The sequence below is a fragment of the Desmodus rotundus genome, chromosome 7 (assembly GCF_022682495.2).
Source record: "Desmodus rotundus isolate HL8 chromosome 7, HLdesRot8A.1, whole genome shotgun sequence".
Lineage (NCBI taxonomy): Eukaryota > Metazoa > Chordata > Mammalia > Chiroptera > Phyllostomidae > Desmodus > Desmodus rotundus.
Genome location: NC_071393.1, coordinates 86,466,802 through 86,489,446, shown reverse-complemented (window position 1 = coordinate 86,489,446; position 22,645 = coordinate 86,466,802). Strand labels below are relative to the sequence as shown.

General features: G+C 36.0%; 1 protein-coding gene across 3 annotated transcripts in view; it reads left to right on the top strand.

Annotated features, from left to right (window-relative positions):
- PYGO1 (pygopus family PHD finger 1) overlaps nt 1-15,871 on the top strand; it is a 34,487-nt gene extending 18,616 nt beyond the window's left edge. For all 3 annotated transcript variants that reach the window (XM_053928076.2, XM_053928077.2, XM_045201558.2), the window contains 2 exons: nt 5,786-5,871; nt 7,498-15,871. In XM_053928076.2, coding sequence (XP_053784051.1) covers nt 5,786-5,871; nt 7,498-8,622 — 1,211 coding nt within the window. In that variant the 3' untranslated portion in view covers nt 8,623-15,871. The remainder of the gene's footprint in view (nt 1-5,785; nt 5,872-7,497) is intronic.
- The last annotated feature ends 6,774 nt before the right edge of the window (nt 15,872-22,645 follow it).

The window sequence follows — 22,645 nt, the reverse complement described above, 5'->3', positions numbered from 1 at the left end:
TGTTCAGGTCCTTTGCCCATTTTTTAAATTGGATTGTTTGTCTTCCTGGCATGGAGGTATGTGAGTTCTTTTTATATTCTGGAGATCAAATCCTTGTCTGAGGTATCATTGGCAAATGTGTTTTCCCATACAGTTGGTTCCCCTTTCATTTTGTTGATGTTGTCTTTAGTTGTACAGCAGCTTTTCAGTTTGATGTAGTCCCATTTGTTTATTTTTCTTTATATCCCTTCCCTAGGGGATGTGTCAGTGAAAATATTGCAGTGTGGGATAACTGAAATTTTCCTGCCTACATTCTCCTCTAGGACTTTTATGGTGTCACATCTTATATTAAATTTCTTATCCATCTTGAGTTTATTTTGGTATATGGTATATGTTGGTGGTCTAGTTTCTTTCTTTCTTTCTCTCTCTTTTTTTTTTTTTTTTTTGCATGTACTTGTCCAGATCTCCCAATACCATTTATTGAAGAGGCTATTTTTACTCCATTTTATGCTCCTTCCCCCTTTGTCAAATATTAATTGACCATAGTGATATGGGTTTATTTCTAGGCTATTCTGTTCCATTGATCTATGTGTCTGTTCTTTTGCTGGTGCTTTTCTTAATGTCTTTTCTTAGCCTTAAGGAATTCTTTTCCAAAATTTCTCTTTTGGTGAAGAGATATTTAGCATATTCTTCAGTTTAACTTCTCTCTTTTTTCATTTATTAAATTTCACTAATATTATAATTTAATGCTTCCATTTTAAAAAAGTACCCTATTTTTGTAAAGGTATTGCTTTTACTCTGTATATGCAAAAGGAAAAGTTGGTAGGTAGATAGTAAGCTAAGTGTCTGAAATGATGTTAACTTAGTAGTAATGTTAGTTTCTGGCTGATGAGAATTGAGATATGTATCAGAGTCTAATCAGGAGACAGAAACCAGTTGTTTTTAATTGAAAATATTTAATACGAAGTATTGTTAAGAGACATTAAACTGAAGTGGTAAACTAAGATACAAAAGTTTTCTCAGGTGTCAATTGTGGAAAGCAGCTACCATTCCTAAGACTGTGGGACAAAGGAGAGTTTGGAATTACTAAAATATATAAATACACAGGAGTTTAAATGCAGATCTCTGAGAAGGGGGTGCTGCTTAGGCTGGTATTATGTGTGGAGAATGGGTCCTTTGAGCCTGGGACTCAGATACCTGGTGCTAGTGTCTCTGAGATCATCATAACAAAGCTATTTGGGATAATAAGTGAGGTAGAAAACAATACTATTTTGTTCTAGATGGCTAGCCGGAACAGGTAATACCTTTCCACTTAGTATTAGGATTCTTCCTCAGTATCTCTCAATAAGGCTTTTAAAAGTTTTTATTCATACTGATCTTAAGCATTTCTTAAGTTTATTGCTAGCTATTTTAGTTCAGTTTAGTTTTGTTCCTGTAAATGGAAACTTTCCCTCTATTTTATCTTTTAACTGGTTGTAGTTTGTATATAAGAAAGCTCTTAGTGTTTAACTATTAATTTAATATGCAGAAACCTTACTAAATTTTGTTATTGTCTGTCATAGGTTTTCACTTATGTTAATTAAGATTCTCTAAGTGGCTCTTACAGAAATATTCTTTGTATTTTGTTATGTGGGAAACTATCTCCAACACACTGGTTTCTCTTTATGACATGTACCGTTTTTTTTCCTGTACTACTATTGTAAAGATACCATTACTGGTTTCCTGCTTCTACCCCATCCCATCAACAATTTATTCTCAACACAACTGCTAATGGAATCTTTTTAAAAACATAAACTGTGTCACTTTCCTGCTCAAAATCCTTAAACGATCATCCATTGTTCTTCAAATAGAATCCAACTGTCTTACTATAAACTAGGTCTTAGTCTGCTTGGGCTGCCATAACAAAATACCATAGACTGGTGGCTTAAACAACAGAAATTTATTTTCTTACAGTCTGGGAGCTGGGAAATCTAAGGCTAAGGTGCCAGTCATTTCAGTTCCTAGTGAGAGCTCTCTTCTTGGCTTCAAGATACCCACATTCTTGCTGTATTATCACAATGTCTTTTCTTGGTGTATACACCTAGGAAAAGAGAGAGATTGCTCTCTCTTCCTCTTCTTACAAGACTACCAATCCTATCATAAGGGCCCCACCCTCATGACCTAATGTAACCCTAAGTACCTCCCAAAGGACCCACCTCTAAAAGCCACCAAATTGAGTTAAGGGCTCAACGTATGGATTGGCGGAGGGACTGGGTAGGATAGACATTCAGCCCATAACAGTCTAAAATTATCTGGTCCATGACTATCTCTTCAATTTCTTCTAGAGGTACCCTCCATAGTTCCTTAAAAAACACTGACCTCTTTGAAGTTTCTCAAACACATCAAGCTCCTTTCTACTTAAGAATTTTTACACATTCTGTTTTATCTGCCTAAAGAGTCTTCCTTCAACTCTTCACATGCAAGATTTGTTTAAATCAGGTCTCATTTTAAATATTTCTCTCCCAGAGACTTCCAGTCAATATGGCATTGTAGATAGACATGGCTCACCTCTTTGCACAACCACATCAAAATAATAATTAAAATATAGAACAGTCATCACTCAGAACCGTCAGAAATCTAGTTGAATGGAAGTCTGACCACTATGGAATTAAAGAAACCACATCCATTCAGACTGGAATACCCAGGACCAGTGTACCCAGTGGACAGCTACAGACCACATTGGAGTACCACTACCCTGCCCCTACATAGCTGATCTTCCATGGAGAGTGGAGGTTGGTGGTAAGTGGTCATAGCCAGTCCTTGCAGCTGACTAGCCTGAATAAATCCCTCCCATTGATCTGCTAACAGCAACCAAGGTTCAACTACAACAGGAGGGTGTACTCAGCCCACACAAAGGGCACACCTCGAGTACCCAGCTTGGGTGATGGGGAGGCTGTGCCACAGAACTCTACAGGATACCTACTACATTAGGCTACACTACAAAGTGGGGAGTCAAAACAGCTCTACCTAATACCTAGAAACAAATGCAGGAAGGCTGCCAAAACAAGGAGACAAAGAAACATGGCCCAAGTGAAAGAACAGGTCAAGACTCCAGAAAAAAGAGCTAAACAAAATGGAGATAAGCAATCTGTCAGATGCAGTGTTCAAAACACTGGTTATAAGGATGCTCAAGGAACTTAGTGAGGACCTCAGCAGCATAAAAAAGATCCAGTCAGAAATGAAGGATACACTAATTGAAATAAAGAACAATTTACAGGGAAACAACAGTAGAGTGTACTCTATTCTCTTGTCAAGAATCAAATCAATGATATGGAACATAAAGAATCAAAAACCAAACAATCAGAATGACAAGAAGAAAAAAGAATCCAAAAAATGAGGATAGTATACGCAGCCTCTGGGACAATTTCAAGAGGTCCAACATTCTCATCGTAGGGGGGCCAAAAGGAGAAGAGTGAGAGCAAGAAATAAGAAATCTATTTGAATAAATAGTGAAAGAAAACTTCCCTAATTTGGTGAAGGAAATAGACATGCAAGTCCAGGAAGCACAGAGAGTCCTAAACAAGATGGATGGAAAGAGGCCCACTCCAAGACACATCATACTGTATTTTACTGTGTGTAATATGCACTTGTTTGCCCAAATTTTTGAGAGAAAATAAGGACGTACTTTATGCATGGGTAGTGCTAATTCCTATTCTATATAAGTGTTCTTTTATTCCTATGTGTTAAAAGTGTAACTCTAGAAAACAATAATGATATCCATATGCAAAATAATACCCTGAAATACAATAATCAGTTTTGTTTCTAAATATCAATAAATAGTAAATAATTGAATTAAGAAATTAAAAAGATTTTTTCCTGAAAATTTGGGTCAAAAAGGTGGGTACGCATTGTACATGGCAAAATATGGTAATTAAAATGCCAAAGGTTAATGATTAAGAGAGAATCTTAGAAGCTGCAAGAGAAAAGAAGTTAGTTAACCTACAAGGGAGTTCCCATAAGACTGTCAGCTGATTTCTCAAAAGAAATTTGCAGGCTGGAAGGGGTTGGCAAGAAATATTCAAAGTCATGAAAAGCAGGGACCTACAGCCAAGATTGCCCTACCCAGCAAAGCTATCATTTAGAATCGAAGGGCAGATAAAGAGCTCCAAGACAACAAAAAACTAAAGGAGTTCATCATCACCAAACCATTATTATATGAGATGTTAAGGGACTTAATTTAAAAAAAGAAGATCAAAACTAGGAACAATACAATGGCAAAAATACATATCTATCAACAAAGGACCTAAAAAACAAACTAAACAAACAAAAAGAACAGAGACAGAATCAAGGATAGAGAAGGTTTTGATGGTTGCCAGATGGGAGGGGGATGTGGGGAAATAGGTGAAGAGGTGAGATGATTAAGAAGTACACCCCAGCTGGTGTGGCTCAGTGGATTGAGTGCTGGCCTGTACATCAAAGGGCCGCAGGTTCAATTCCCAGTCAGGGCACGTGCCTGGGTTGCTGGCCAGGTTCCCTGGTATGGGGTGTGGGAGAGGCAACCAAACATTGATGTTTCTCTCTCTCTCTTTCTCCCTCCCCGACCCTCTGTCAAAAAATAAATAAACTATTTAAAAAAAAATAAGAAGTACAAATAGTCAGTTATAGAATAGCCATGGGGATGGAGAGTACAGTGTAGGAAAGAGAGTAGCCAAAGAATTTATATGTATGACTCATGGACATGAACAATGGTGTGGGGGTTGCCTGAGGGAGTGAGGGTTGCTGGGTGGAGAGAGGCAAAGGAGAAAACATCAGGACAATTGTAATAGCATAATCAATAAAATATAATAAGAAATAAATAAGTAAATATTCCTTTCCCAGAGTCCACGTATATGACTGAGCAGGTCTTCTCTATTCTCTGTCAGTTCATTGAATTTATTTAGTAATTCATTACAAATGTGTATCTGTACATGTAGGTACATAATTTTATACTATTTTTGTATGTGTTCAGAATTCTCCATAATGAGATTTTTTTAATGGAAAAAAAGTCCATTGATAATTTGTTTTAATCTCTTAGATTCACAGTCACGGTTTTGCCTTTGCTTGATCATATTCTTTGAGAAAATAATCCCCTTTAAGAATTAAAATGCACAGTTATAGAAATGACTTGCATATAAAGATGTGTATACATGGATTGTCATTCCAGAACAGCAAAGGTTTGAAAACAACCTAGGTATCAATGAGGAAGAGTTTAATGAATTATGGTGTAATCATACTATGAAATACTACTCAGTTATTAGAGAATGGAGCAGTTATATAATGCTGTGGAATGACATGGAATGGTTTCTAAGCATGGAACAGACCATTGTGTATAGTATGCATACCATCATTTGTGTCCATTTGTAACCAAAAGGTTACGTATTATAATGGAATTTATCTGGATTATCTTTGGAAAGATAGACCCAAATCTAGTAGCAGGACTGCCTCAGGGACAGGGAACCACGTGACTGAAGGTTTAAAGGCAGGGTGGAGACTTTCTTTTCTTTTTTTTTAGTTACTTTATTGTTGTTCATTTACAGTTGTCTGCATTTCTTTTTCACTGAAATAATGACAAAAAACCCCCCAGAACTTTGGAAGTAGAGATGAATGACTATTTCAGTCTAGAGTTATGGGGAAGATTTTTGGAAGAACAAAGATAATAAAAATTTAGTATTGCTTTTATCTAACAAAAGTAGAAAATATATAAATAGGTAATTACAATAGATATTGCTATAAGATATATGAAATGATTTCACTTACAAGTGCAAATCTGGATTTTATTTATTTTCAGGTGGTGATAGTGGACTGGATGGGTTAGGAGGACCAGGTGTACAACTGGGAAGTCCAGATAAGAAAAAAAGAAAGACAAATACACAGGTAAATTAACATTTTCTTGTAATAACAGTTTTTCTTTGCTGATATGATCAGGTTGATGAGGTAAACTTAAATTTGGTCATGTGTTTTGTTTCCTGTTCTCATTCAGAACCTAGTGAATTAATTCTGCAGTGATTGTATTTTTTTTTACTCTGCAGCTAGTTGCTGGTGCTGGACTGTAGACCTAGAGTGGATATTGCAAGAGGGAAGTGTAGGCAGAAAAATTAAAATGGTTATTCTTAAATATAATTTAAAAGATATCAATACCTGTATTCTTTTAAAAGGTTGAAAATATATTTAGACATAAATTTAACTTGAAGTAATAATGTTCAGCTGTTATAGTAATTCAGTAGCATGTGGGTATCATGAAGCAATCATGGTGGAGGTATCTTTTGTCTATAACCTGTGGTTGTAATAAGCAGTTATAAATACAGGCTTTCATGGTTTTATTCTCTATAAGTTCGAAGCACTCTTTTTATGATAAAGACTGTGAATAAGTGTGATGTGTGCACCACTGACTTTTTTTCCATTTTGGCCACCATCTGTTAATCTTGGCAGCGTGTGACTAAAACTGGCCGTTTATTTTTCCATTCTGAGGCCTTGAGCTTAGTGCTTTGGGAATAAGTTAATAATTATTCCCTGAAGTTAAGCTAAAAAAAAATTTAGATCCTGTTTATTATTTAATTTTAATTTTATGGTTATTTAGGAGTATAAAAGTTATTTTTAGTTAGAATTTAAAGTGAAAGATTCTAGAGTTATAAGCAAACCTATTAAATGAAAATTATAATGAATTTTCTTTTCAAGGTTAAATACTTTTGGAGTTCAAAGTAACAATGGTTTTGCACTCAGAAAAGCATACTTATTTCCTTTTCTAAGTGAAAGAAACCTATACATTTTATCATTAAGTGTAATTATATATAAGTATTGGATTGGCCAAAAAAGTCCATCTAGTTTTTCCCATAAAATAAAAGACATATTTTTCATTTTCACCAATAACTTTATTGATTTGGATATTTTGGGAATGTCAGCTATCTCCTGTATGGTATAACCTTGATTGTTTTCAATTAATATCTCGATTTGATCACTATCAACTTCAACTTATTTACTCAACTGTGGAGCATCATCCAAGGAGAAATCTCCAGCAAGAAACTTCACAAACCACTTTTGACATATTTGATCAGTCACAATACCGTCTCCATATACTGCACAAATCTTTTCATGTTTCAGTTGTGTTTTTACCTTTCTTGAGAAAAGCATAATATCCCGAAAATGTTGGATATTTTCTTCCATCTTCAATATTAAAATGGCCATACAAAAATTCACCAATTTTAATGTTTTTTTAACTGCATGCTGATATGACAGCTGTCGCAATACAATCTAACAAAATTGTTTTGAATGAACTTAAAGACAATTAAGCTCCACTAGAGCCATCTTACGGGGGAAAAAACCCCAAACTTTTTGGCAAACCCAATATTATTTCAAATTGAAAAGTCAAGTGAAGAATTAAATTTTATTACACTGTATGATAAATTTGACTAAAACTAGGTTCGTGTTAAGATTTTATAACAGGACAATTTTAATGACTTTCTTGATCAAAAACATGTATTTTACTTTACATTCTCATTTCAGGGGCCTTCTTTTCCTCCACTGTCTGAGTATGCTCCACCACCGAATCCAAACTCTGACCATCTAGTGGCTGCTAATCCATTTGATGACAACTATAACACTATCTCCTATAAACCACTACCTTCATCAAATCCATATCTTGGTCCTGGTTATCCTGGTTTTGGAGGCTATAGCACATTCAGAATGCCACCTCATGTTCCTCCGAGAATGTCTGCCCCATACTGTGGTCCTTACTCACTCAGGAATCAACCACACCCATTTCCGCAGAATCCTCTGGGCATGGGTTTTAATCGGCCTCATGCTTTTAACTTTGGGCCACATGATAATTCAAGTTTTGGAAATCCATCTTATAATAACGCACTAAGTCAAAGTGTTAATATGCCTAATCAACATTTCAGACAAAATCCTGCTGAAAACTTCAGTCAGATTCCTCCACAGAATGCTGGCCAGGTATCTAATCCTGACTTGGCATCTAACTTTGTCCCTGGGAATAATTCAAATTTTACTTCTCCATTAGAATCTAATCATTCTTTTATTCCTCCCCCAAACACTTTTGGTCAAGCAAAAGCACCACCCTCAAAACCAGACTTTAATCAAGGAGCAACCAAAAACACTAATCAAAATTCCTCTGCTCATCCACCTCACTTAAATATGGATGACACAGTGAATCAGAGTAATATTGAATTAAAAAACGTTAATCGAAACAATGCAGTAAATCAAGAGAATAGCCGTTCAAGTAGCACTGAAGCTACAAACAACAGCCATGCGAATGGGACACAAAATAAGCCACGACAGCCTAGAGGTACAGCAGACACGTGCACCACTGAAAAAAGCAATAAATCCTCTCTCCACCCAAGCCGTCATGGCCATTCTTCTTCCGACCCAGTGTATCCTTGTGGAATTTGTACAAATGAAGTGAATGATGATCAGGATGCCATCTTATGTGAAGCCTCTTGTCAGAAATGGTTTCATCGGATCTGCACTGGAATGACTGAAACAGCTTATGGCCTGCTAACAGCAGAAGCATCAGCAGTATGGGGCTGTGATACTTGTATGGCCGAGAAAGATGTCCAGTTAATGCGCACTAGAGAAACTTTTGGCCCACCTGCAGTGGGCAGTGATGCTTAATCACAGGCATTAACTGAAATGGGTATTTTCCCCTCATGTATTACAAAGGTTCAGTGACACAGGATCTTAAATGTTTTACAATATTTTTTTAGATGCACATGCAAAAAGATTATTTACCTTTTAGTTTTTACTACTATTCCACTTCATTACTAGTGCAAATTTTGTATTGTCTTCATTTGCTATCTTAAATGAGAGTAATGTATATGAGAGTACTTTAGAAAGTACTATACAAGTAAATTCTAGTTGTTCTTAATCATAAACATAAAAGCCTCTTGAAGTTTCAAAATAATATAAAGCAAACGTAGGCAAGTTTTGACTTTTAGAAGTTAGAACCATTGAAAAGTGTGTATTTCAGTGCTGAACTTTGGCGATATCATACTGAACATTTATTTCAAAAACTTTTTCAAGGATTCACTTAACATGTTTTCAGGGGAAAAAAAATATGTGTAGCTATCACATGGAAGAAAATGTACATTTTAATGAACGTTTTTAAAAATAACAAAGTATGACTCCAGATTGCTCCCTGACTAGGGTCCTTGAAATTAGTGACTTTCATATTTCAAGTCAGTCTCTTCAGGATATCTGTTTGTACAGATATGAGACTAGTGTTAGCCTGTAGTAGATGCTCAGTATGTATTTGTTGATTAACTTGTGGATTGTACCACATGAAATTGCTAATATTAGATCAGTTGAAAATTGACTTCAATTACTAGAGTTGATATAAAGTATGTCAGTTACTAGAGTTGATATAAAGTATGTTTTTAGTTGTGTTATGTAGAATTGTACCAGTATTAGGCTTTTCTCCATTTTCTTTGATTATTGGTTGTTTTGTTACTGTTTTCCAGAGAAGTAAATAATATAGTGTCCTCAGAAGAATTGTGAATACTTTTAAAAACATGTTTCCAATCTGGAACATATTGCAAATGAGATAGGTAGAAACATAAATTTGGCTTTAGAGCACTCTGCTGGCAAAAGAACAACTCACAGTTTGAAAAATCTTGTTCTGGGGAGCTGAATTAAAAAATGAACCTTAAGGGAGATCAAAATTCATTTTAAGCAAACATCAACTAAGAGCTAAGGTATAAGCTAACATAACAAACAACAATTTAAGGCCTTATAGCAGTTTTTGCTGTCACTGGGGAAAGTATAAAAATGGACCAGAGAGTATCCTCTTGAGAGATGATAAAGAATGGAAACAGCTGGAGGTGAGCTAATTAAGATTCAAAACATCTGAAATCCAGTTGTGGCGTGGATCATAACCCATGACCAAAAAATCCCCAGGACACTATATGACAGTTGATAGCAATTTATATGATGGTTAGATGTTGGTGAGGCTCCCACACTTGCGCCATCTTCATTGCAACCAAAAAAGTTCTGGAGACCATGTGGTAATCTGTGAAAGGGATAATTAATCACTACTGTTTGGACCCTGATGAAACAACAGCAGCAGCATATTGACAAGAAGCTAAAATTAGGCCTGAAAAATCTGACTTAAAAAACATCTTTTGGTTAATAAACACAAACTCACACTTTTACATGACAGTACTTGATCTCACATGTCTCAGGCCACTAAAGCGAAATTAATTGATGGGCTATTTTGTCATGTCCATGTTATTAGTCACTAGGCCTTTATCTAATGAACTACCATCTTTCATCATTTGGAGATTTTTCTTTTTTTTTTTTTTTTGAGATTTTTCTAACAAATAACATTCTCCAATTGAGAAGAAGTAATTGGAGGATTTCAACAATTTAAACAGTCTAACAAATGATGAATTTTTAGAAAAGTGAAATATTTAATATCCTATTAGAAGAAAATTATTACTGCTCATGGTACATATTTTAATTGAATAAAACTTTTATATACAGTGTTTTTGACCTACAAAAACAGCAATTTCATATGGTACAAGATAATATCAGTTTTTCTGTATTTACCTGTGACTAGTTAGAGGTGAGTACAAAGTATTTTCAGTAGTTGTAAAATAATGTCTTTACAATTTTACGAAATGAGATAAACTCCTAACAATAGGTACTCCTTTGTGTGAAAACTTTACCAGTTGAAGCAGGTTGAAATGCAATATTTTTGACTGACATTTGATGTGTTCAGTAGCCTACTTGAAGATCCTAGTGTGCTTGCACTGTAGTTTTTGTTAGAGACACAACAGTTTCTAAATATTTAAGGACCTAGTCATGTTTTTGAAATCCTTGAGAGTGCTGATTTTTAAGACATGATGCACGGCATGCTATTTGCCCTGTCCTAGCATCAGATCATGATTTTTTTTAATGACTGAATGCAGTTATAGACATTGAGTAGAACCTTCCAATGTCTGTAGGAATTAACACTTTATGTGGCAGTTCTTGAGTTGTGCTCTTTGTTAATGGATTATGCAGTCTTAAGCCCTTGGTTGCTTACAGATTCAATGGTTGTTTTGTGACCACCTCTCCCAAGCTAGTCAAAAGATACTTGATTTGTAATGGAATTCTTCCATTTTCTATTTCCAAGTAATTTTTTTTAACTTACAAACAAGTGATTTTTTTCTTCAGGTATTTAGGTCTTCAAAGTATGTCATTTAAATAAGAATGTATAAGTATTCAAAGAACAACCTGTGGTTGATTTTTGACAGTGAATCATAGGCAAACTATAAGCATAGCTGATGAATATTTTCATGTATTTGAATTAATTTTCTTATGAGTTCTACCTTTGTCTCTATATAACACTAAGTTAAAAATTACCTAGATCCTTTTTGGTAGGGAAAGTGATGAACTATAAGAATGGCCAGATACTAAATTGCCCAGTTTGATCTAAAGAAGGCTGTTATACAAATTAGTGTGACTTTCTTAAGATAAGTGATGAGCTGCCCTAAACATTTAAAAATATTCAGTGATGGAAAGAAGTGCACACAGGTGGAATAATCTTCCAGTAGCATTGCTGGAAGATTATTACACCTTTTTGGTGTAATTCTTTTCCTTCACTGAAAGGCCTCATCTCTCACACACGCGCGCAGAGGCAGAAAATCTTGGAGTTTTTCCTACATTCTTGTTTTGCCAAAGTTCACTCTGGCTAACTATCAGTAGTTAGGCTCTTTCCCCAAAGCTAGGTTACTAAGGGAAAGTTCTAAAGCATCAGTTTCTTTCTTAGAACTTGCTTTGTTAGTATCACTAGACTTCCTGGTGCACTTGCTTCTAGGTGCTACTGAACTAATACTGAAACAGTTTAGCATGCAAAGAAAAACAATTCTTCAGGTAGAGTGCTTAGAATTAAGATTTGTGATCAGTCTTTTCCTTTTGTGTGAAATACTGTTATGATTCTTGTTATCCATATTAGATTATGTACATAAAACTAAAGATTTTCTTGTACTAGCTTATTCTTCATAGATTAACACAGTATAAAGAAATCCAATTTTTGGTGGTTTTTTTTTTTTAAGACTCCCAACCCTGAATAACAATAGGAAAAAAAAACTCAGTAGTGTGGGTCACCGTGAAGTCTGCCAACTTTAATCATCCAAATATGTATCAGAAGTCTTCAATATTTTTTTCAAACTTGTTCATCTTGAACAAATTAAGAGTGCTAGTACTTGTTGTCCAACATATTATAGTGATTGTGTTTAATTGTAAAAATATATAAGCAATGAGAAGGGAGCTCTAAATGATTTTGGATTTTCTGCAGTGTATAGGTTTCATATGCATGACCATTTATGCTATTTTAGATTTTTTTAATTAAAAATGTAAAAGTATTGAGGCTCCCAGAGTTTATTTGTAAATAGTGGTTTAGAACTCTATATGATTAGATTCTTAGGGAAGCTCATAAAGGCTTATTTAAAGCATGATGTAGTTAAGGTGTAGTATCATGCTGTGTGATCAGCTTCTTTAGGGAACCAATTACTGTAGGTGGGAGAAAGAAGCAGAGATCTTTCCTTTTTCCTGATGTGATTCAGGAAGTTTAAGTTTTTTGGTGTGTTTCCCAGTTGCCCTCTTACCATCCTTAACTTTGGTGGGAGGCCATATAAGCCAACTTGCCTTTTCCCTTCTGGGATGCCCTGTGCTTCAGAATTTCCTATCTTTCCTCCAATCAGAGTTCCCCTTTCTTTGTGTGGCTGTGGTTGACTAAACTCTAAGGGAAAAGTGTTTTCTATCAAGATGTGCGAATGAAGATCATGAAGAAAGTAGCATTAAATTTCTTTTTTTAAGGGTGTTTATTCAGAATGAATCTTTAATATCTAAGATTTCAGACAAAATGACCACATACATTTCAGGCACCGCAGGAAGCAGTATTTTCATTGAATTGGCTGGTACTTTCTTGAAAGTACTTCACAATTTCCTTTAGATTGTTGGAATTTTAAATTTCTTCTACTTCTCTGAACTCAGAGGTTTTCTTCTCATTTACAAATGTTAGCAACTTCTCCTTTTTTGTATTTCATTTAGCCAACAGAGCAGTGTGGAAGTCACATCTGCATTTTTCCAACTCTTGGTACAATGATGGAAGTTTAGAGCCACCCTTTGGAGTAAGGAGGTTGGGGATAGCATTAACATCTCCCAAGACAAGTGGTCTAGGGGAAATGAAGGGAAGTAAGTGGCTATATGTAAGCCAGACATTAATACATCAAAGGCTGCCTGTATTTCATTGAAGACTTTTCACGAAACCCAATGGATTAGCTTCATCTTTTGCTATAGTTTGTTGAATTACTTGCAATTATACTAAAATGTATTCTAAATACCTGTACTTTGTTGTTCTGTAGATGATGTAGATGATGTTGCTTGTTAGTTAAAATATCTTATAAAAGAAAGTCCTGCTTCTTATCATGATGTATGTGACTTAAATGACTGTTTCATATTAAAACTATTTCTTCCTTATGTACTGTTTACATATACCTCTTTTTGGGATATTAGTTCAGTACTTTTATACAAACTGAGTGTGTTCCACATTGGTGACATGTATTCTTGCAGTAATTTTTTGTTTTGTTCATAGAGCATGTCTAAAGTAACACATGCACTAGTGCTGTGGTCTGTGGCAAAATTACTGTAATTCAAATTGGAAAATAAAATGTTTCCAGACTTTGTCCAACATTTATTCCTGTGGCAAAGGAAATTACTATGTAATACTAATTATTTCTTATGCTGGTATGTTTAAGCTACTCTATGAAGTAAGTGAAACATCAATATTTATGGATTAGTAGATGGCCTGATATCTTTGAAATAGGAGAGAGGGGTAAATTTTGATGTTAGCAATTCATAACACTCATAATATAATAAATACTTCTTAAAATTTTGATCTTCCTCTTACAGTTATAACTTACTGAAGAGTTATCTTGACAGTTCATATTGGGATATTTTTAGCCCATACCATTAAAATCATATACTAGATTTTGAACTTAATCTGATGTCTTTTGACCAAAAGAGGTATCATTCACTCTATCATAACCAAAATAATTAGTTATACTTCATTTATTAAGAAACTACAGGCATACCTTGGAGATACTGCAAATTCTGTTCCAGATCATGCAATAAAGCAAATATCGCACTAAAGTGAGTCACAAATTTTTTGGTTATGTTTACACTATCTTGTCTGTAGTCTATTATAAAGTGTGCAATAATGTTATGTCTAAAAAACAATGTACATACCTCAATTAAAAATACTTTATTGCTAAAAATGCTATCATCTGAGCATATTGGGAAAATGGTGCCAATAGACGTGCTCAACACTGAGTTGCCACAAACCTTCAGTTTGTAAAAAATGCAAGATCTGTAAAGCACAATGAAACATCGCAACAAAACGAGGTATGTCTGTATCACAATACCATGAAATTCTTCTAATTTACCTAGAATATTAGCATCCATTGACACAGGACTTGATTGGGGTTTGCTTTGTACTATCTGATGAAAAGATTTGTTAGTAAAAGCCAAGATTTTAAAGAAACATGTATAATTTGGAAAATTTTTTAAGCTCTTTAGAAGCATTTATTTAAGAATACTAGTTTAAAAGTACTCTTTTGTCATTAAAACAAGTACCCAAAATAATTTTAGTAGGTAATACTTGGCCAATGCAAAATGTATGTTTGAAATTATATGCTTGAAAGAAAAGAATGCTTGTGAGTGCTTAACCTGCATATCTTTTTAAAATATTCAAATTTTTAGACTTTTATCAATGCAAAGTATCCTGAATTAATAAGCTTTTATTATGTCAATGCTATATATTACAAGATAAATGTCTACCTATGCTATGTTAATGATATCTCTCTACATCATTTTTTTGGCATGGTTGTTGTGGTACATTTTGTACATTTGATTGTCGACTGTTCCTAGGATTGACATAGCAATAAATCTGATTCAGTTCTTAATATTTTTTTTAAATGCCAAATACCATACTGTGTCATCCCATTATATTTTATTTGAATACCGAGTGTTTTCATTGGTCTATTTTTTTTGTGTTAAAAATTTAGTATATATGTTAGGAGTTTTTTTCTGGTGTTTTCACATACAATCTTTAAGAACTGGGTCTGTTTGTTTAAATCAGAGGTTTAAAGAAGTATTAGTATTAAGTGATTCATGAATTGCTTTGTGGAAAAATTTAAATAAACTATGAAGTGACTAGGTTACCCCCATATTGTTTATTTTCTTTATATGGTTAATGTACAGATTACATTTTCAGAGAAATAAAATTGGCTTGGTAACTGATAGAATATAGTAGCTAATGGATAGTTTGAATATCCAAGGGCTTCCAAGTAGTAAACCAAATAATTCTCAAATCTGAGTTACTTTATAATAATTGCTATAAATAGTGGTAAGCCAATTCTCCTTTTTCCGTTAAAGATATTTAACTCTTACAGTTTCCTCCTTCTGATTCCTTTTACCTCTTTCTTAAACTCCATGCTAGAATTTAAAATTGGGAGTTTTAACTCATCTTCCACATTGTATTTTTTTATTCTATAGTAAGATAAGTAGAGGTTCTATCAAAAACAGCCCATGTTATTGTTGGTCATTCTTTTCAGGGGTCATGCTAAATGTCATTTGTGCATTGTATAAAGAATGTTATTTATCAGTGTATAAACCTACTATTAGTAGAAATTATGTATGGCAGGCTTTCTTGAACAATATGTATTGTAAGTTTTGTTTCCTGTAGTGTTATGCTTCAGATTCTTTTAAATAAAGCCAGTTTTTAGAGAAAAATAACAGTATTTTAAGTGCTTAACTTTCATCAGACAAGTAGGTGTAACAATTTTGGCTTTGGGTAGATGTCACAGGCAACATTAAGCAGGACAACAGATTATAATTTACCAGGAGTTTAATTTTATACTGAGGAGCAAACAATATTTTTGGGTGGGCCTTTCTATATAGATACTTTTTTTCCATGTGAAGCTTATATATAATACTAAGTATTGCTATTCTTTAATAAAATGTGAACATAGCATACCTCCTTTTTAATTTAACAAATTAGAATTTCAGTTTTGTTAATAGAAAATGAATTGGAGAGGAATTCTACAATCTCAGCAGCTTAACTATTCCTGAAGTAGAAACACCATTGTGACAATATTAAGAACACACTTGTTTGGGGAGAAAATAACACTATCTGCAATAGTGTCAACAATAAAATTTTTTAAAAAAGAACAAACTTGCTTGAATGACAAAATTAGGTTGTCAGAAGACCTTCAAAGTTTGTTTGAAGCAACCACCAGGTGCCTTTAGTCTCACATGAAAAGAAGCTGCATATAGAGGTACATGGCAGGTCCATAAAACTTGAACACTCTGACTTCCGGCCAAGATGGAGGCATAGGTGGATACACTGTGCCTCCTTGCACAACCAAAAGGACAACAACAAATTAAAAAAAAAACAACAACCCCCCCCCCCCAGAACTGAAAGAAAATCGAACTGCATGGAAGTCTGACAATCAAGGAGTTAAAAAACATTCATCCAGACCGGTAGGAGGGGCAGAGATGGGCAGCCGGGTGGAGAGGACTCGCAGTAAGGTGGCGGCTGGAGGACCAGGGTGGACAGGAGGTGGCTGGTGGACCAGGCAAGGTGGCAGCTGGTGGAGTGGGCAGTCCCACATTTCCAAGCAGATGAACCTGGAGGAAGAAATGGGATACAACACAGACCATGCCACCCAGGGTTCCAGCGCAGGGAAATAAAGTCTCAAAACCTCTGACTGAAAACACCTGTGAGGGTTGAGGCAGCAGCGGGAGAGACTCCTATCCTCACAGGAGAATGTGTTGGAGAGACCCACAGGGTGATAGAATGTACACAAACCCACCCACCTGGGAATCAGCACCAGAAGGGCCCAATTTGCTTGTGGGTAGCGGTGGAAGGGACTGAAAGCCACTGGAGAGCTGAGCGGGCTGCATTGGTCCCTCTTGGACCCCTCCCCCACATACAGTGCCACAGCGCAGTGATGTGGGTTGCCCAGCCCTGGTGAACACCTAAGCCTCCACCCCTTACTACGTAAATAGGTATGCCGAGACAAAAAATGTGGCCCAAATGAAAGAACAGATCAAAGCTCCAGAAAAAAATACAACTAAGTGATGAAGAGATAGCCAATGTATCAGATGCACAGTTCAAAACACTGATAATCACGATGCTCACAGAATTGGTTGAGTATGGTCACAAAATAGAGGGAAAAGTGAAGGCTATGAAAAGTGAAATAAAGGGGAACAACAGTGAAGGAAAGGCAATTGAGACTGAAATCAACGGTTTGGAGCTGAAGGAAGAAATAAACATTCAACCAGAATAGAATGAAGAAACAAGAATTCAAAAAAAAAAAAAAAATGAGGAGAAGCTGAGGAACATCCAGGACAACTTTAACGTTCCAACATCTGAATCATAGGGGTGCCAGAAAGAGAAGAAGAAGAGCAAGAAATTGAAAACTTATTTGAAAAAAATAATGAAGGAGAACTTCTCCAATTTACTCAAGCCTGAGTAAATCCCTCCCATTGATCTGCCAACAGCAACTATAAGAGGAGTATACTCAGCCCACACAAAGAGTACCGAGCTTGGGTGATAATGGAGGCTGTGCCATGGAACCCTACAGGACACCTACTACATTAGGCCACACTACCAAGTATGGTCTCAAAATGGCTCTACCTAATACCTAGAAACAAACACAGGGAGGCTGCCAAAACGAGGGGACAAAGAAACATGGCCCAAATGAAAGAACAGGGCAAGACTCCAGAAAAAAGAGCTAAACAAAATGGAGATAAGCAACCTATTAAATGCAGAATTCAAAAGTTAGTTACAAGGATGCTCAAGAACTTAGTGAGGACCTCAACAGCATAAAAAAGACCCAGTCAGAAATGACATATACACTAATTGAAATAAGGAACAGTTTACAGGGAAACAACAGTAGAGTGGTTAAAGCTGAGAATCAAATCAATGATTTGGAATATAAGGAAGCAAAAAACAACCATGCAGAACAACAAAAGAAAAAGTACAAAAGACAAGGCTAGTATCAGCAGTGTCTGGGACAACTTCAAGAGGTTCAACAGTTGCATCATAGGGGTGCCAGAAGGAGGAGAGAAAGAGCAAGAAATTGGAAATCTATTTGAAAAAAATAATGAAGGAAAACTTCCCTAATTTGGCAAAGGAAATATACATACAAGTCGAGGAAGTACAGAGTCCCAAACAAGTTGGATCCAAAGGGGTCCACACCAAGACACATAATAATTAAAATGCCAAAGGTTAAGGATAAAGAATCTTTTTAAAAAAATTTAGGTACTTTATTGATTATGCAATCACAATTGTCCCATTTCTCCCCTTTCTCCCCCACTGCCCTGCACCCCCTCCCACTATCATGCCCCCCACCCTTAGTTCATGTCCATGAGTCGCATATATAAGTTCTTCGGCTACCCCATTTCCTATACTATTCTTAAGCTTTCCCTGTCTACTTGTACCTACCATTTATGCTTATTTCCTGTACCTTTTGCCCCATTCTCCTCCCTCCCCCTCCCCGATGATAATCCTCCATGTCCATTTCTTTGATTCTATTCCTGTTCTAGTTGTTCGCTTGGTTTCTTTTCGTTTTAGGTTGAGTTGTTGGTAGTTGTGAGTTTGTTGTCATTTTACTATACACATTTTTGATCATCTCCTTTTCCTTAGATTAAGTCCCTTCAACATTTCATATAATAAGGGCTTGGTGATAATGAACTCCTTTAAGTTGACTTTATCTGAGAAGCACTTTGCCTGTCCTTCCATTCTAAATGATAGCTTTGCTGAATAGAGTAATCTTGGATGTAGGTCCTTTTCTTTCATGAGTTTGAATACTTCTTCCCAGGCCCTTCTTGCCTGCAAAGTTTCTTTTGAGAAATCAGCTGATTGTCATATGGAAACTCCTTTGTAGGTAACCATCTCCTTTTCTGTTGCTGCTTTTAAGATTCTCTCCTCTTTAATCTTGGGTAATGTAATTATGATGTGCCTTGGTGTGTGCTTCCTTGGGTCCAACTTCTTTGGGACTCTCTGAGCTTCCTGGACCTCCTGGAAGTCTATTTCCTTGGTCAGATTGGAGAAGTTCTTCATTATTTTTTCAAATAACTTTTCAATTTCTTGCTCTTCCTCTTCTCCTTCTGGCACTCCTATGATTCAGATGTTGGAGTGTTTAAAGTTTTCCCAGAGGTTCCTAAGCCTCTCCTCATTTTTCCAAATTTTTGTTTCTTCATTCTGTTCTGGTTGAGTGTTTATTTCTTCCTTCTGCTCCAAATCGTTGTTTTCAGTCTTGGTTTCCTTCCCTTCACTGTTGGTTCCCTGTATATTTTTCTTTATTTCACTTTGCATAGCTTTCATTACTTCCTCTATTTTGTGACCATACTCAACCATTTCTTTAAGCACTCTGATTATCAGTGTTTTGAAGTCTGCATCTGATAGGTTGGCTATGTCTTTATCCATTAGTTCTATTTTTTGAGCTTTGATCTGTTCTTTCATTTGGGATATATACATAATTTTTTTTGTCTCAGCATTCCTGTTACAATGTAAGGGGCAGAACCTTAGGTACTCGCCAGGGTGGGGCAACCCATCTTGCTGTGTTGTGGCAGTGTGTGTGTGGGAGGTTTCTGAGAGGGAACAATGCCTCTTGCTTGCCTCTTTAAGTCACTTCCACTGCTACCCACAAGCAAATTGGGCCCTCCTGGTGCTGATTCCCAGGTGGGTTGGTTTGTGTATGTTCTAGGATCCTGTAGGTCTCTCCAACAAACTTTCCTGTGAGGCTGGGAGTTTCTCCCACCACAATAACCCCCACAGGTTTTTACTGTGAGAGGTTTTGAGGCTTTATTTCCCCGTGCTAGAACCCTGTGTTGCATGGTCTGTGTCACTCCCTAGTTCTTCCTCCCAGTTTATATGCACGCAAATATGGGACCATCCGGTCCTCCAGCCAACACCTTGCCACGTGTACTCTCTGCCCCGGGCTGCCAGTCTCTGCCCATCCTGCCAGTCTGAATGAATGTTTCTTTAGTTTCTTGGTTGTTGGACTCCCACACAGTTTGATTCCTGTCAGTTCTGGTTATTTTTTGTTTTTAAATTTCTTGTTCTCCTGCTTTTGGTTGTGTGAGGAGGTAAAGTGTATCTACCTATGCCTCCATCTTGGCCCCAAGTCCAATAAAGAGAGAATCTTAAAAGCAGCAAGGGAAAGGCAGAGAGTACCTACAAAGGAGTTCCCATAAGACTATCAGCTGATTTCTCAAAAGAAACTTTGCAGGCAAGAAGGGACTGTCAAGAACTATACAGAGTAATGGGACCTACAACCAAGATAACTCTATCTGTCAAAGCTATCATTTAATATTGAAGGACAGATAAAGTGTTTCCCAGACAAGGTAAAGCTAAAGGAGTTCATCATCACCAAGCCCTTATATGAAATGTTGAAGGAACTTATTTAGGAAAAAGAAGATCAAAACTATGAACATTAAAATGACAACAAATTCACAACTATCAACAATTGAATCTAAAAAACAAGAACAAACTAAGCAAATAACTATAACAGCAATAGAATGATAAATATGGAGATCATTTGGAGGTTTATCAGCTGGCAGGAGGAAGAGGGGAATGGGGAAAAGGTATAGGGATTTAGAAGCATAATTGGGTATGTATAGAATAGACAAGGTGGATGTTAAGAACAATATAGGCAATGGAGAAGCCAAAGAACTTACATGCACAACCCAGGGACATGAACTAAGGAGGGGGGGTGCGGACATCCATGGGAAGGGGGAGCTGGGTGAAGGGGGGAAATGAGGAAAAAACTGGGACAACTGTAACAGGATAGTCAATAGAATATACTTAAAAGATAAAGAGAGAATCTTAAAATCAGCAAGAGAAAAGCAGTTTGTTGCCTACAGGGGAATTCCCATAAGTCTGTCAGCTGATTTCCCAAAAGAAACTTTGCAGGCTAGGAGGGACTGGCAAGAAATATTCAAAGCCATAAAAAGCAGGACATACAGCCAAGATTACTCTGTCCAGCAAATCTATTATTTAGAATTATAGGGCAGATAAAGAGCTTCCCAGAGAAGAAAAAACTAAAGGAGTTCATCAACAAACCATTATTATATTAAATGTTAAAGGGATTTATTTAAGAAAAAGATCAAAACCATGAACAATAAAATGGCAAAAAATACATATCTATCAACAATTGAATCTAAAAAACAAACTAATCAAGCAAGAAGAACAGGGACAGAATCATGGATACAGAGAGGGTTTTGATGGTTGCCAGATGGGATGGGGATGAGGAGGAATGGATGAAGAGGTGAGCGGATTGTAAGTACAAATAGGTAGTTACAGAATAGCCATGGGGATGTAAAGTACAGTGTAGGAAATGGAGTAGCCAAGGAACTTATACACATGACCCATGTACATGAACAATGGTGGGGAGATTGCCTGAGGGACTGTGGGGTGCTGGGTGAATAGGGGCAAGGGGTAAAAATCAGGACAACTCTAATAGCATAATCAATAAAATATAATTTTTAAAAAAGACTTTACAATTGAATTAGTTTAAAGCTTGTGAAACACTTTTTAGTTTAATATACAAGTCATGAAACAATGTATAAAGTTAATGTTTAAAATAACAGTTGATGTAATGATTCAGTAATAAAACTGATCAAGTTTTTTTTTTAATTAATTCATTCGGAGTGTAAGAAGCTTAGTAATATTATGGTAGTCAGAAGAACAGTTTCACCTTGAAGGTATGCATGTGCTTAACAAAGTGATTGTTAATGTATTTTCCTGAAACTCCCAACTGGCACACAGTATTCTTTTTATTCTCTTTCATAAATACATTATATTACTTGTGTTTTTATATAGTGGGAGAACCTAGACTTGAAAGTTTTATGTAAAAGGAACACATAAACCCTGTCTTTTGAAGTGGAACATTCAGTTTGGAATAAAATGGTAAAAGTAGGACTAGAACTAAAGGGTGGGAGGGATGGAATGCCAAAACAAAGAAACAAACAAACAAACAACCATGAAAAAGGAATCCATGGATTGGTTCAGAGATTTCTGCACTTAGGGAGACAAGAGAAAATAAGTCTAAGGTGGCCGCAGTGCTGAAAGTTACAGAACCTTGAGATGATGAACCACGGACAAATTTGGGTAAGGTAGTGAGGGGGTGGCCTGTTAGGAGGAAAAGATGTGGGTTTTTTTTCTCCCCAGTCTGTTGCTTCAAAACTTATCTCAAACAATTTTTCAGGACTTTTGAAATTTATGTTAATGGCCCACAAAAGTGAAAAGTTTAAAATCCTAAACCCTAGATGGCTAATTTTATTTTTTAGTTAATTTTCCTTAACTAGGTAGCAAGTACCCAATTTTCCATGTAAATTCACTGTTTGTAACATCAAATTCCAGTAATTTATAATCGGATTTAGAGAAAGCAGCCCGGGGAATAAACAGTGGAATGAGAGATCAGGATGTTCATGGAGGTTCTGCCCCTAATCTATGCCGCAATGGGGTTTATGATTCCTTAAACATCCTGCCTATGCTGAAGTTCTAAGTTTCTCTCCTTGAACAACAGTAAAACGTATCCGTGTGAATTCAACTTACCCTACAGGTGAGTTGTGGCAAGTATTT